The sequence below is a fragment of the Pimephales promelas genome, chromosome 1 (assembly GCF_988280905.1).
Source record: "Pimephales promelas chromosome 1, fPimPro1.hap1.1, whole genome shotgun sequence".
NCBI classification, from domain to species: domain Eukaryota; kingdom Metazoa; phylum Chordata; class Actinopteri; order Cypriniformes; family Leuciscidae; genus Pimephales; species Pimephales promelas.
Window position 1 is genome coordinate 49,607,519 of NC_142769.1, and position 15,087 is coordinate 49,622,605.

Here is a 15,087-nt window from a genome sequence, read left to right on the forward strand (position 1 = left end):
CTCACACTGCTGCAGTTTACGGAGGAGAAGAATAGCCATTCCTCATGGGGAAATGCGGTTTTTGGCAAAGTTATGCGCTCATAATTTAAAGTCAATGGGAGTTTAAAGACATTTTTTAAGAAAGAGAATGAGAATAAGAAGGGAATTGGAAGAATAATGCACTGAAGAATCATTCATGATCAGAGTGGGAAAGAGTTTTAGGGAAGTAAATTGGGTGTTGATTTCATAAGTTAGGTTATGCTTTTACAAAAAAGTAAACCTGTTCGTAGTCAAAGTTTTAGTGATGAAAAGTTAGACGAAACAATTCATTTTCAATTCATAAAAGAAGATGCAAAGACTTAAGCATAGGGAATAAAGTGATTCAATCGAAGCATTTACTTGAATCATTTGAACCATCGAAACAATTCACTATAATTATTTTGCAGAGAGAAACGCGTTTGATTGTTGCCTCTTCTCGTTTAGTGACATAAAAACAGCAATGTAATGTTTTGGGAAAGTAGCTTTTTACAGGCTAAGGTTTTAGTATTTTGAAATGACACTACTGGAAAACAGATTTATTTTGTTATTATTATATATAGTATTAATGTACTAATATTTTGAATTAGATTTTATTTTTATATTTTTTTAGATTTTGTATTTATATTTTCAGTTTTCATTTTAATTTTAGTTTTATTTTTAGATTTTATATTTATATTTTCAGTTTTCATTTTAATTTTAGTTTTATTTTTATTTTTATTTTTATATTTTATATTTATATTTTCAGTTTTCATTTTAATTTTAGTTTTATTTTTAGATTTTATATTTATATTTTCAGTTTTCATTTTAATTTTAGTTTTATTTTTATTTTTATATTTTATATTTATATTTTCAGTTTTCATTTTAATTTTAGTTTGTTTTATTAATTTTATTTACTTTTAACATTTTTATTAGCGTTGTTTTACATTTGTATGATTTATTTTTAAAATTTTTTTTTTTTTTTAGTTATAGTAATTTTAGAATATCAACATCATTCACCATTTCAGCTAAATTTTTGCAAACATTTTTTCACTAAAAATGTTTTGTTACAGTAGCAACACTGTTAAGTGTGTAATGCTACTTTTTAGTTAGTTACTTCCTACCAGGGGTTTTTAGCTCATTTTGTGACATTGACACCTTTGCCCTCCATTTAATCAAATTATGTTTCAAATAAAGTCCATAAAAGCATTTATATTACGGTGTGAACATGGATAAATGCAGTGAAATGAGCTTGGGTCATCGTAACCTGTTCAACTAAAGCTCCTTTCCTCCGTACAGCAGGAGATTTTGTACCAGTATCCGGTGTCCGAGGCTTCGGTCCAGCTGAAAGCGGTGAGAGGGATTTTCCTGACGCTCTGTGACATGCTGGAGAACGTCACGGGTGGACAGATAGTCAGGTGAGATGCCGGGTTTCGCGTTGATGCCATTGGGAGACTTCCATGAAAAGAGTGTTTTTTTTTCATGAGTTTTGAAAGAAGCACTTCTGGAGGCCACAGACCCTACTACTGTCTTTAGCCTCTGGATAAAACATCCTCCGATGACGCAAAATGACGATTTTTGCGTCATTGGATGATTTTTTTTCCAGACAAAAAATACATAAATCTCTCGTCTCAGGGGGATATGAGGGTGGAAAAATACTACAGGTTTTCTACTAATACAGCAGCTTAATCCTGAAGGATCCCATTAACCCTCTGGGGTTGTTCGTTTCAGAGTCACACTCGCGGTGTTCGGGTCCAAACGGACCCAAAGGGCGGGATTCATATTTAAAAAAAAAAAATCATGATTTTTTTTTTTTACTTGTTTTTTATAATATTTTTTCTTTTCTTTTTTTTGGTGTTTTGAGAAAATTTCAAAAATAAAAAAAATATAATTAGCATTAATGCAATAATTATGACAAAATTTTCCCCCATTGAACATAATAGAAAGAATATTGAAAAAAAAATTTTTTTTTTTTTTTTTTTTAAAGCTGTATTTCATTTTAGAGTCAAGCCTAGGCCTCATAATTTAAATGAGATGAATTGAATTTTTGAATTTGAATTTTTAAACCTCTTTTGATGTTTTATAGATTCACCCCTTCACTGTTGTGTGTGTTTTTCAAGATCGTGGCTGATTTGTAGATTGTGCGCACAAAAAATCTCAGTATTTTCACATTTTTGCCAATTTCCCATTCATTTTCCATACGGGTCCATTTGGACCCGAACACCCCAAATGTGACTTTTTTTCTACAACCACTTAGACTATTCACATCCTGTCCCCAATTTTTTTGGGTGTTCAAATACCAAATACCAACAAAGTCACCAAATTTTCGTCCATTCCGATGAAGCGGTGATTTTTAAAAAAAATGTATTTAAATTCTTCGGATCCATTTGGGCCGAACAACCCCAGAGCGTTAATGTGTTATTCTTACTGAATAAAAGTTTCAATTTCTTTAAAAAAATTGAAGAACTCTTACTGACCCCCAAACGTTTGACCATTAGTACTAGTGGATGAGGGTAGTGTCGTCTTTTTGCCTTTACCAGTGCATTTTAATTATCTGTCTATTGCTGTATGTCATGTCACATGTCCTCTGTCTCTCGCTCAGCTCCTCTCTGTGGCTCAAGCAGCAGTTGGTTCATGTGGGCTACTGGAAGGAAGGATCCAATCTGCTGGTCATCGCTGTTCCTGCCAGCAGGTCGTTCTGTAATCTAGATAATAACTGTAATCATAATCAGCTCTTAAAACTGAAGGATAACCTCTATAATCATCCCGTCTGCAAACGAGGATCTGTAATCTAGATAATAACTCTGGTGATTGTAATTGGTGTTGATCTTTATACAAAGTAGTTAGCTCATATTACGATCTTTGATTGTGTCAGTTCACTTTCTCAATAATAATCAATAATCTCAGTAACCTGATCCATAATCCCAGATGTTCAGCTGAATTCAATTCATGTTTATTGCTTCAAAATGAAAAAACGACTCTCAAGAACCCGATATATTATTTAAATGTTCATTCTGCACAAAGAAGTTTAAAATACATTTGCTGCGATGTACATTTGCTTTCCTCTCAAAAATGAACTAAACACAGTTTTTGTTTGGGAGTAAATGTTGGATGTCTCTGTTGGTTTAGTTCTCAGTTTAGTGTGTGTTTGTGCCACAGGGTTCCTCTGTTGCATCTGCAAACTGTGATCGAGGGAGTCGTCCGGACGCTCAGGGTCATGTACGGATCTCTCGACAGGTGTGTATTTCTAGACATTTTCTTGAGAGCTTTATGTATCTGTACACTAAAACAAAGATTGTTAGGGTACATTTTCGTCTTTAAAATTCAGTGGTGGAGGAATTACTGAATCTCAGCACTTAAGTAAAAGTACAAATAACCAGATAAATATTTACTTTAGTAAAAGTAGAAGTAACACAATGACAACCATACTTAAGTAAAAAGTAAAAAGTACCTGATTTTAAATGTACTTTAAGTATTAAAAGTAAAAGTACTTGCATAATAATTGATTCTCTTAATGACTATTTTCTAATGATTAATAAAACATTTAATTCTAACTCATTCAACCTAATACTCCTATAATGATGTTCAATAATTATGGGGAAAAAAAGTGTTGTCACCATTTCTGAAACAAGCTTGCAATTAGGCAATCTAAACCATGCTTATCCTTACTATATGTTAATAACTATGTTTGGCAGTAAACGAGATTAATTTATGGTGTAATTCTGAACCTCTCGGCTTGTCATAATCCTAACCAAACGTATATTACACATGGTGTGTTTCCTATGCATATAAAAACAAATTTTCGCGTATAAATTGGACGATAAACACACTGCGTGCGAGACGCGTTTAGTTGATGTATTTATGGCAACCAAACGTCACTGGTGAGACAAACGTGCAACGAACGGATGGTCAGATTACGTTTTGGCAGGGAATAGTGATCAGAAAATGTAACAGAAGTTGTAGAAATTTAGTGGAGTAGAAAGTATAATAATTGCTGCAAAATATAACGAAGTAAAAGTAAAAAGTATGCACTATTTATTCTACTTAAGTAAAGTAAAGATACGTGAAAAATGTACTTAAGTAAAGTAACAAAGTATTTGTACTTCGTTACATTCCACCACTGTTAAAATTTCACATTTAAAGGGATACTCCACTTTTTTTGGAAATAGGCTCATTTTACCACTCCCCCAGAGTTAAACAGTTGTTTTCGGATGTATTCAGACGATTTTCTGATATTTAGAAGAATATCAGTAACCAGACAGTTTCTGGTCTCATTGACTTCCATAGTAGGAAAAAAATATACTATGGAAGTCAATGGTACCAGAAACTGACATTCTTCTAAATATCAGAAAATCGTCTGAATATATCCGAAAACAACTGTTTAACTCTGGGGGAGTGGTAAAATGAGACTATTTCCAAAAAAAGTGGAGTATCCCTCTAACTCAACTCGTTACTTGCTGTTGCTTTGTAATTATTTGTGAGTGCAAATGATGTAAATCCTAGACCAGATGTTTTGAGTGTAGATATTCGGTAATGTGAGATGATCAGTGTGTAAAGGCTGTCTCTGTGAACTGTGTCTCTCTTCAGCGGGTTCTGTGAGGTGGAGAACGTTCCTCGTCTGGATCACTTCTTCTGCCTCTTCTTTCAGCAGCTCATCCAGCCCTCCCGCTTGATTGACAGCTCCAGGCCGCCCACCCCCGATATCTCAGGGAGCCTCTTCTTAGACGGTCTACCAGCCGTCCGCTGGCTCACTTTGCCAGCAGACATAAAGGTATGACTGCCAGATGACTCGTTAATAGGGGTGTCACGGTTCGGTACGTACCTTTCAGGGTCACGGTTCGATACGAGTTTGTGGCAACAAATCCCCAATGCTAGGTTTCTTTTCAGTTATTTACTAGCGATATTTAGTATGTTGGTATCAGCCTCCTTTAGTGTATTAAACACTAAGCAGTGAACAGAATGCACTCACAATCTGACCAAACAAAACTGAAAAGCATCTTTTGTGTTATAAAAGTACAAAATAAATAGAATAACTTAAAGAATAAGAGAACCGCGGATGCAGTTATTGAGCTTTTTCAATAAATCGCAGAAATATGTGCCATCTACATCTGAGTCTCCTTCACCTTTCCACAAGGACACAGCGAGTGAAGCGGCTTTCCAGTTCCAGGACACACGTATTTCATCAATTCACATATATATCCCAAAATTCACATAAAAGTAGGTGGATGGAAACATGGCTGATGCATGAGCTATAATTAATGTTTCTGTCATCCAATTCTGTCATCAGTTACTCCAAATCCATATGTTGTGTTTCGGTGGACATCCTCACGCAGCCGGTACAATGTGGGCATATTAAAGGGTTAGTTCACCCAAAAATGAAAATTCTGTCAGTATTTACTCACCCTCATGTTGTTCCAACCCTGTAAGACCTTCGTTCATCTTCGAAACACAAATTAAGATATTTTTGATGAAATCTGAGAGCTCGATCACTCCTGCATACTAGTCCATAGGCTTCTCGAGGGATTGAAACTTGCTGTCCTCGAAAAGTCATTAAAGACATCGTTAAAATAGTCCAAGTGACTTCAGTGGCTCAATCTTAACTTTATCAAACGACGAGAACACTTTTTGTGCGCAATTATATCGACTTTATTTCAACTATTCACTTCCTTCTCCATGGGCCTGTAGTCAGTTAACGTAGTGTGATTGCGTAGAGCTACGTCACACGTAGGCTCATTATTGGCTGACGCTGGTCATGTGTGTGATGCGTGTGACGTACAATAACAGAAGCTTACGCTATTAAACTAGTAACCTGACTCGCGGCAGAGGGAGAAATAAACGAATAGTTGAAATAAAATCATTATTTTTGTTGTTTTTTGCGCACAAAAAGTGTTCTCGTCATTTGATAAAGTTAAGATTGAGCCCCTGTAGTCACTTGGACTATTTTAACGATGTCTTTAATAACTTTTCGAGGCCGGCAAGTTTCAATCCCTCGAGAAGCCTATGGAGTAGTATGCAGGAGTGAAACAGCTCTCGGATTTCATCAAAAATATCTTAATTTGTGTTCTGAAGATGAACAACATGAGGGTGAGTAAATAAATACTGACAGAATTTTCATTTTTGGGTGAACTAACCCTTAATAAATGACACATGGTCTCTTCATTATGTTTGCACTCTCTCTCCAGGTTGAAGTGGACACCGTCCTCTCAGACTTTGAGTCGTCGGACTTTGGTGACATGGTAAGTGGAGTCAATGTGCTCAGATAACTGGTCTTTTTTATTGTCATAACTCCAGAAATATGGAAAAACATTGGTGTGACAGTATCATGGCTAATCTACTTCAAAATATTAACAAAATAGTATAATAATGATAATAAAATAACACTGGTAGCAAGATGTGCCCATACACTAATCTTTCTCTGTTCCCTCATTGGTCAGTCTGAGGATTTCTACGGCATGAGGCGTCTCTATGTCATCTTGGGCTCCTGTCTGTTTTACAAGGTGAGCCGTGCATTATCATGTCTGTGTGGCGTAGAAAGCGCTACTCTGCTGCTGTCAGTGGGTAATTGAAATGTAATCATGCTTGTAAAAGAGTCTTGTTCATATTAAAACGAGTCTGACAGAAGGGTGACGTGCCGCTTCTTGTGAATACAGCTGTCGGATGAAGAGACTCTTTTAATTATGAATGATGAAGTGATTAGTTGTAGAAGTCTATATCTGTTGCTCCTTTAACCCTGTGATAAAAGGCAGAAAAATAATTTGACAACTCTTTACTTAAATCATGCATTATAAATGTATTTATTTACTATGCATTGAATGGATAATTGTAACCACAGTTATATCTATTCATTGAACACGCCTTTAGAAAGTGTAATGCGTTAAAACACATGAAAAACAACCAGTTTCAGATGTAACAAGGAATCTGCTAATTTTATAATGCAGTTTAACTATTTTTGAAAACAGATAATGCATTATAACGTACATTATTAATAGCTTTATAATGCATTATACATAAAGGCTTTGAGTTACTAATCTTTTTTTATTGTTAAACCTTTAACAAAATATTTAAAATAAATGTAAAAAAGTTAATGCATGCGTGTGTTTTCTGTTGAGTTTTTTTCAAGATTAGGCTTGATTGGCTCATACTTAAATAACACCTCACTTTATTGATCAAACTGAGCAAACAATATGCGATTTGGTGATATTTATGTGGCCAAAAGGGAAGATAAAATTCTGAAAGCTTTAATGTGAATTATTAAGATCTTTATAACAGAATACATAAATGAAATCATATAAATATCAGTCGTCTCTCTATATCTGCCAAAAATAGGTCATAGCAAGATGTAGTTTCATGATCAAAACTCTGTAGTTTTAAAACATATCATGCAATGCAATACAATGATGATTGAGAGATCATCCTCAAAAGCCTGATGAATCATATTCGAGACTCACATTTTAACATGATTTTCTAAAAAATTATGTTTGGATAATCAAGTAAACCTAAGCTAATCTTGAAATATTAATAGCAAAAGTCATTTTTAAGTCTTCTTGGTATAAGTCAGTGCAGATTTCACAGTATAAAGACACACGCTGATAGGAGACTTAAAGGAGTAGTTCACTTTAAAAAAAACTTTTGCTGATAATTTACTCACCCCCATGTCATCTAAGATGTCCATGTCTTTCTTTCTTCAGTCGAAAAGAAATTAAGGTTTTTGATGAAAACATTCCAGGATTTTCTCCATATAATGGACTTCAATGGGAACCAAACGGTTCAAGTCCAAAAGACTGAAACTGATCAAAGGGCTTTAAACGACACCAGACGATGAATAAGGGTCTTATTAAGCGAAACGATCGCTCATTTAATAAATAAATAGCAAAGTTTAAGTTTTATAAGCACAAATGCTCGCCTTGCTCTGTTCTGTGATGCGCGTTTGTGACTCTCCTGTTCATCAAAATGAACGAATCTTTTCCCGAGTCAACTCGTTCATTTCGTTCGTTGAATGAACCAAATGACACGCAAATGTTTTTGTTTATTTTGATGAACGAGTTCGCGCATCACAGAACAAAGCAAGGCGACCATTTGAGCTTATAAAACTTAAACTTTGTTATTTATTTATTAAATGAGCGATCATTTCGCTTGATAAGACCCTTATTCATCGTCTGGGATCGTTTGAAGTTTGAAGCTGCACTGAAACTCTTATTCGGACCTTGAACCGTTTGGTTCCCATTGAAGTCCATTATATGGAGAAAATCCTGGAATGTTTTCATCAAAAACCTTAATTTCTTTTCGACTGAAAAAAGAAAGACGTGGACATCTTGGACGACATGGGGGTGAGTAAATCATCAGCAAAAGTTTTTTCAAAAGTGAACTACTTCATTAAAAGCCCTTTTACTCACTAAAACACTGTGAACTATCAATCAGACTAAATGTTGATCATTTAGAGGTCTTAGAAATATGCATATTCAATATGATATGGGTGAAAACACTCCAGATTACCGAGATCTTTCATTGACACAATCAAGTTTCCACCACTGAAGGTCCTGAACCCGATCTGTGTTTCTCCCTCTGTCTGCCAGGGTTATCTCATAGCGAACCACCTGCCTAAAGAGGAGCTCGTGGACGTGTGTTTGTACTGTCAGCATTACTGCCTGCTGCCGCTGGCGTCTGAGCAGCGTGTGGGACAGCTGGTGGTGTGGAGAGAGGTGTTTCCACAGCGCAGATCCCAGATCAGCCCCGGATACTGCCAGCCACACGCACGACACTTCATGCTCATAGTGGGCCTGGTGAGGGATCGCTAAAACACACTTTTCTTTTGAACTTTCTGTTCATCTGTGTCTTTAGCAGCAAATCATCATATTAGAGTGATTTCTGAAGGGTCATGTGAGTAATGATGCTGGAAATAGTTTATAATAGTGTATCCACAAGTTTCCGAGGGGCGCTCCTGTAAAAAATAAAGTGGGTGAAACTTCCGGTGACGCGGCGGAAGTAGCATTCCAATGGTATTTTGTGTGTTAGTTAGCGAAGATGCTAGCTGTTTTTCAGAGAATTATTTTACTATTTAAAGACGCAAATCTTTATGAGAGATGGCGTTACGGAGCTCAGGGACAACATGTGCTGTTCGCGGTTGTATGTATAACCGGACTAAACTAGTTCAGTGGCTTAAACGTGATTGTTTTGAACATAAGCTGAAAACGAAATCACAGTGATCCTGCCAACAACTGTAGTTTCCATCACCTCCCAAAAGATGACGAATCTTCCTGTGTACATTTGTTTAAATTCTTAATATTCTATAAACTCTATCAGCATGTGATTGGCTGTTCGCTACTGATGTTACACCTAAACTCAGGATCAAATACCAAAATGAATACCAAATGTGCCAGTTAATGTATTCAAGCAGCACATTCATTTATAATTTTGAATAAACTCCAAAGCACAATGACTAAGTGTGTATTTTTTATTTTAATTGTTTGTCAGCTCGCACAACTGTCTGTCACCATGCCTTGATGAGTATTGATTATTAATAATGTTATTATAATACTCCCAATCAACTACTGCGGAGGGTAAAGGTACTGTTATTTCACCCTTTTGAATTTCGTTGAGGTTGTGTTCCCACATCGTTAGCTAGTTTGGATCGTTATAACTTGAATGACTGTCAACTGTTGAATGAACGAGTGTCAAGCGTGTCAAATCGCGCTTTGTTTACTTCCAACCGGAAGTCACGCCCACTTTTGACGCAAGGCCTCATGGGGCGTAGGAAACTTGTGGATAAAAGCAGTTTTTCCTGACGTGTGTTTCCAGAGGCACTTCATGCAGTGTGTGTTGCTGGAGGCGGGTGGCTGTGCGTGTCCCGCTCTGGGATCGCCAGGTCCCGACTGCGTTTACGTGGACCAGGTCAAAGCCACGCTTCTTCAGCTGGAGAGTCTGGACGCCTCGATCGAGGAGCGTCTCTCGGCCCCGCCCACTCCCTGCCTCTCCTGCTCTGATTGGTTCCTTCCTGCCGGTGGGCGGGACATCGGCAGCTCGCCGATCCTCAACCGTCTGACGGCAGCGATCAAACCCCCGTCTCCAGGCGGGATCGGGCGGAGTCTGTTCGGGGAGGCGGGATCGGGGTCCTCGAGTCGAAGAGGGCGGAGGCCGAGTCCTCAGAGGAGTGTGTCTGACAGCGGCAGCGAGGGTCACGCCGACTCGTCCTTCACCTCAGGGCTGAGTCCTCACGCCACACCGGACGCACGCAGAGACTCTTTCGGCTCGGGGGGATCTGACGGCAGCTTGGGAAGTGCAGGATTTTTCAAGGTGTTCGTCTTGAATTAATTGCCGTTTATGTGTTTTACTTATGTTACACTTTACAGACGTCCATCTCACAAAAACTGTTCAAGCAATGTTATATATATATATACACTAGGGCTGGGTATTGAGACAAATTTCACAATTCGATTCGATTTCGATTACGATTCGATTCAATATCGATTATTTTGGATATCAGTTACAATAAATGGCAATTTTTCTCAAGGGAATCAAATCTCTTAACTAATGCTGTAAACTATGGGAGACTAGTTGTAGCCTACTAGGCTTCATTAACCTAATAGGAAGGTAATAATGAATGAATCACTTAAATTACACTTTTATTTATTTTTATAATAAGAAGATTATATGAAATATAAACATTTAAATGGTGGCTGTCATAAAAACTTGCCAGATTTATTAAAATATGCATTAAATATTGAAGAACATTAAGATTATAATGCATATGTAATATAGTGTATATATTTAGCAAAATGCTCCTCTCTAGAGTTACTTTTTTCTATCTGACTAACGAGTTGATGTGGGTCTTCTGAGGTAATTATGACGATACATGACAAGACATTGATTACAAGCTGTTTAACTGACGTCTTTCCACGGTTGAAACGCTGATTGAGTGAATCAATGTGACATGATACGGATTTCGATAAGTTGTACTCTATCTTTAACACACTTTCAGATGCTCATTCATGTTTATTTGGCGCTGTGACTGGTATTATTAACCCGGAAGAGAGATCAGCGCTGCTGCTTCTCCAGAGCGATCTCACGCCACAGCGCCAAAACACTATTTATGTTTTTGAATTTCGAAAGAAAATGGACGTAATTTGAAAATTGAGACTTTGTTTCATATCAATAGTAACAAAGGACAAAGATTATTGCGATTTTTTGAATGCGCGCAGCTGCGATACAATGTCCCATTCATTCAAATGAAACAGGATGAGTAATCGATTCTTGAGACTTAAGAATCGATATCGGTTCGTAAAAATGAGAATCTATTAATATCGAGAAATCGATATTTATTACCCAGCCCTAATATATACCATAGACAGTAAAAGAAATGGACAGAGCGATCTCATTGGACCTCCATTGAGACGATTGAAGGCCGTTTTTTTTTTAGCACTTCCGTCCCTGACGCGCAGACTCAAACAGAGCTTGACTACGTAGATGTGACGTGAGTGACCCGTCTGTCTTCTAGTGCTGTGGCATGAGAAATCTGACTCATTCCCTTCTGAAACATGCAGAGGCGGAGAGTGTGAATATGAGCTGTCCATGAGCGAGGAGCAGGAGACACTTTAGCTAGGTATTCTGATTAATTATTTTGTCATTTTGCCTCCACGTTTCCCCGATTGCACGCGCGAGCTTCTTCTCATGTCCATACGGTAATCTCTCTACTGTGCGACAGAGAGTCGCGTGGGTATGACGCAATCGTTAGCCTACTTTCACTAAAACTGCTTCTACGGGGCCGCAACAAAAGCTACAAGGTAATGGAGCATTTTATACATTGTCGTGTTTCTTTAGAAATAAATAAAGGACAAATGGAGTCTTCAAACGCCTCAGATGTAAAGTTATTCGCTGTCAAAGTGACGCCAAAATGAATGGGAGTCAATGGGAATGCTAACGCAAGTGAAGTTCTGCTATGAGATGGCAGCTCCCGCGAGGCTTCAACTTCCGGTCGATGGGTTACCCCCTTGATATACACACACACACATTTTTAAACACTGTCTACTAAAGTTTGAACTTTAAATTTAAATCTAGATTCTACATATAAATCTAGGTAACACTTTATTTCGATAGTCCTCTTTAGACATTCTACTAACTATAATTAACTTTTCAACTACATGTCAACTAACTGTCATTAGAGTATTAGTAGACTGTCTGCTTTTTTTGTTTAGTGCTTAGTTTAGCTTTTAGTTTAGTTGTTTTTAGTTTAGTTTTTAGTTTAGTGTTTAGTTTTTAGTTTAGTGTTTAGTTTAGTTTTGAAGTTTAGGCTTTTTCTTTTACATTTATAGTATTTTGTATAGCAAAAAACTATTATCATTTTATTTTTATTTTATTTCACTTTTTCTTTTACACTCCAGATGTAAATGCCTTTAAATAACTAAAATACTAGGTGATTTTTTTTGTGATTTTCCAGGTTCCCCGGTTGAAGCACCCGAACCCGTTCTATCTGGGCTCGCTGAAGAAGAGTCTGACGGACAGGGAGACTGAGGAGATGCACAATGTTCTCAAGTTAGTAAAACACCATCTAGATCTCAGGGACTCTCATACATATAAACCCCGGTTCCACAGACGAGGCTTAAGCTAGTCCCAGACTAAAATGCATGTTTGAACCGGTTTATCTGAAAGCAACTTGCAGTGACATACTGTATCTTAAAATATATATATATATATATATATATATATATATACAGTATATATATATTTTCCCTGATGTTTTTGTTTAAGGCGCTTTTCTAAAAGCTAATTAAATGTCTTAATCTAAGCCCTGACTGTTTTTGTTTTTTGAACTTTTCTATTTCATTTAAGAAATGTCATGCAGGATTGTAACGTGTACAGTAAGTCACTTTAAATATCTAAATGACTCTGTACTTTTTAGTCAGTCAATCATATTTATCTATAGAGCACATTTAAAAACAAGTGTAAACAAGTACCACAACATAAAACCACAAATACAAAACAATGCAATACCTTTACAGCCGCTTAGATGAAGAAAAAAGTGAGTGGTTCGACCTCGCGTCATGTGAATGCTGCTCAGACGTCCGTGTGTGTGTGTGTGTTGACAGACTGACCGCAGGCACTGAGAACACACTGTTTCATTACGTGCTGATGGAGACGGTGCAGGGCATCTTTATCGCTCCCACACACAGAGAAGTCCATCATCTGAGCGGCTCCATCCACCCTCAGCTCATCCACAACTTCTACCACTGCTGTCTGTCCATACGACAGGCCTTCACGCTGAGCCTGCCCTCACGGGTAACAGCTTCGGTCCTGTTTCTGTTCATCAAAGAAATGCATCACGGTTTCCACACACATTTAGCAGCTCAACTGTTTTCAACACTGATGATAATAATCATAAATGTTTCTTGAGTATCAAATCATCATGTGATTTCTGTAGGGTCATGTGACTCTGAAGACTGGAGTAATGATGCTGAAAATACCGCTTTGATCACAGGAATCAATTAAATGTTAAGATATAATAAAATAGAAAACAGCTGTTTTAAACTGTAAGAATATTTTACAATTTTACGGTATTTTTTAATTCAGACTTTCAAAAACATTAATAATCTTACCGAGCCCAAACTTTTCAATGGTCGCGTATTTGATTCTATATATGATTTAAAAATATATAGTTGTAAAAGTTGCATTAATTCGTTTTATTTTAAAATTTAAATATTTTGTTATAACTAATTGCAATTTTAAAAGTCTGTATATTCATTCATTGTTCATTCTTTAAGACCATTTTTTAAGAACCTTCTCTTTTTTAATAAACAAGCACGTATTATTTATATACTATTATAGTTTCATAAAAAAAATTCCATTAATTTTTGTTTTAATAATTTTGTCTTTTATTACTACATGCATCATTGTCAGTTAAGTTTTTCATCTAATATATACAGTATATATAAAATTTATAGATAAAATGTATTTACCGATACAAATAATTTGTTATATTTGTTATGCATTTCTCTGTATTGTCTGTTAAATAATCTTAAACATATGAATCGATAAGCTTCCGCAGTGGTCATTTCTATGCTGTAGTTATAGTATATATTTGCTCTGCTCTATGTTAGAGTTATAAAAGGGGTGGAAAAAAATAATAAGCTTCTGCTTCATCGAACATATTGAAATTATTGTTATAATACTTAATAGATATTCTTTTTTTCTTTTGGTATTTTGCTACATACTGATTGTATGTTTACTTTTTAATTTATTTGTATATTTTTGTTGTTCGAAATAAAAAACTGAATGAAATGAAGGGGTTTGATGGTCTCACGCGAGTGTGCATGTGTTTCAGGATCGCAGAGGGACCGAGCGGCCCCAGAGCACTCGAGGTTTGGGTCCAGTCAAAGAACATGGAGTTCTGTTCCAGTGCAAACCTGAGAACTGGACCGATCAGAAGAAACCCGCCCCCACCATGACCTACTGGGTCATAGGGTACGTGACCTCTGACCTCTTATGACAACTCAACATATTCCATGGGTTGAGATTAGAGGTGGAATGTATCAAAAAGATCAAATCACTTTGTTCAGAGCGTGCTTAAACTTTTTACTCTAAATCTACAAAGTGATGAATAAAGATTTTTATTCAGTTTGTTAAATTAAATCATTTCCCATTTGTTATTACGACTTTGTGGTGAAGTTCATGTGTATTCACATACAGTAAGTAAAATCGTGTACTTTTAGCATTTGATAAAATAGTAGTAATATTTTAAAACATTACTGTTTTTACTGATTTTTGATCAAATAATTGTTGACTTACGAGACAAAATTTTGAACGCTAGTGTATTTAATTCTATCTATAATATATATTAATTTAATATTAAATTAATTGAATATTTTAATTTAACAGCACTTTAATAACTTGAATTTTGAGTATTTGTCCGTTGTATATTTAAAAATCTAAATATTGTTTTAAAAAAAATCAGTTTGTTTATTTTATGTATATTATTTAAATAAATTTCACTTAGTTTTTTTAATAATTAATTACAATTTTAAGTAAGTCTATTCTTTAAATGTCACTTAGTTTTTTTCATAATTACAATTTTAAGTCTATTCTTTAAATTTCACTTAGTTTTTT

General features: G+C 36.0%; 1 protein-coding gene across 5 annotated transcripts in view; it reads left to right on the forward strand.

Annotated features, from left to right (window-relative positions):
* Positions 1-15,087, forward strand: part of intu (inturned planar cell polarity protein) — a 44,213-nt gene that overhangs the window by 27,023 nt on the left and 2,103 nt on the right. For 4 of the 5 annotated variants that reach the window (XM_089131162.1, XM_039659052.2, XM_039659051.2 and 1 more), the window contains exons 5-15: positions 1,294-1,412; positions 2,597-2,686; positions 3,154-3,231; positions 4,582-4,765; positions 6,177-6,230; positions 6,429-6,491; positions 8,568-8,774; positions 9,790-10,284; positions 12,425-12,519; positions 13,074-13,263; positions 14,306-14,445. In XM_089131162.1, coding sequence (XP_088987288.1) covers positions 1,294-1,412; positions 2,597-2,686; positions 3,154-3,231; positions 4,582-4,765; positions 6,177-6,230; positions 6,429-6,491; positions 8,568-8,774; positions 9,790-10,284; positions 12,425-12,519; positions 13,074-13,263; positions 14,306-14,445 — 1,715 coding nt within the window. The remainder of the gene's footprint in view (positions 1-1,293; positions 1,413-2,596; positions 2,687-3,153; positions 3,232-4,581; positions 4,766-6,176; positions 6,231-6,428; positions 6,492-8,567; positions 8,775-9,789; positions 10,285-12,424; positions 12,520-13,073; positions 13,264-14,305; positions 14,446-15,087) is intronic. The other variant, XM_039659050.2, reaches the window with a different exon arrangement.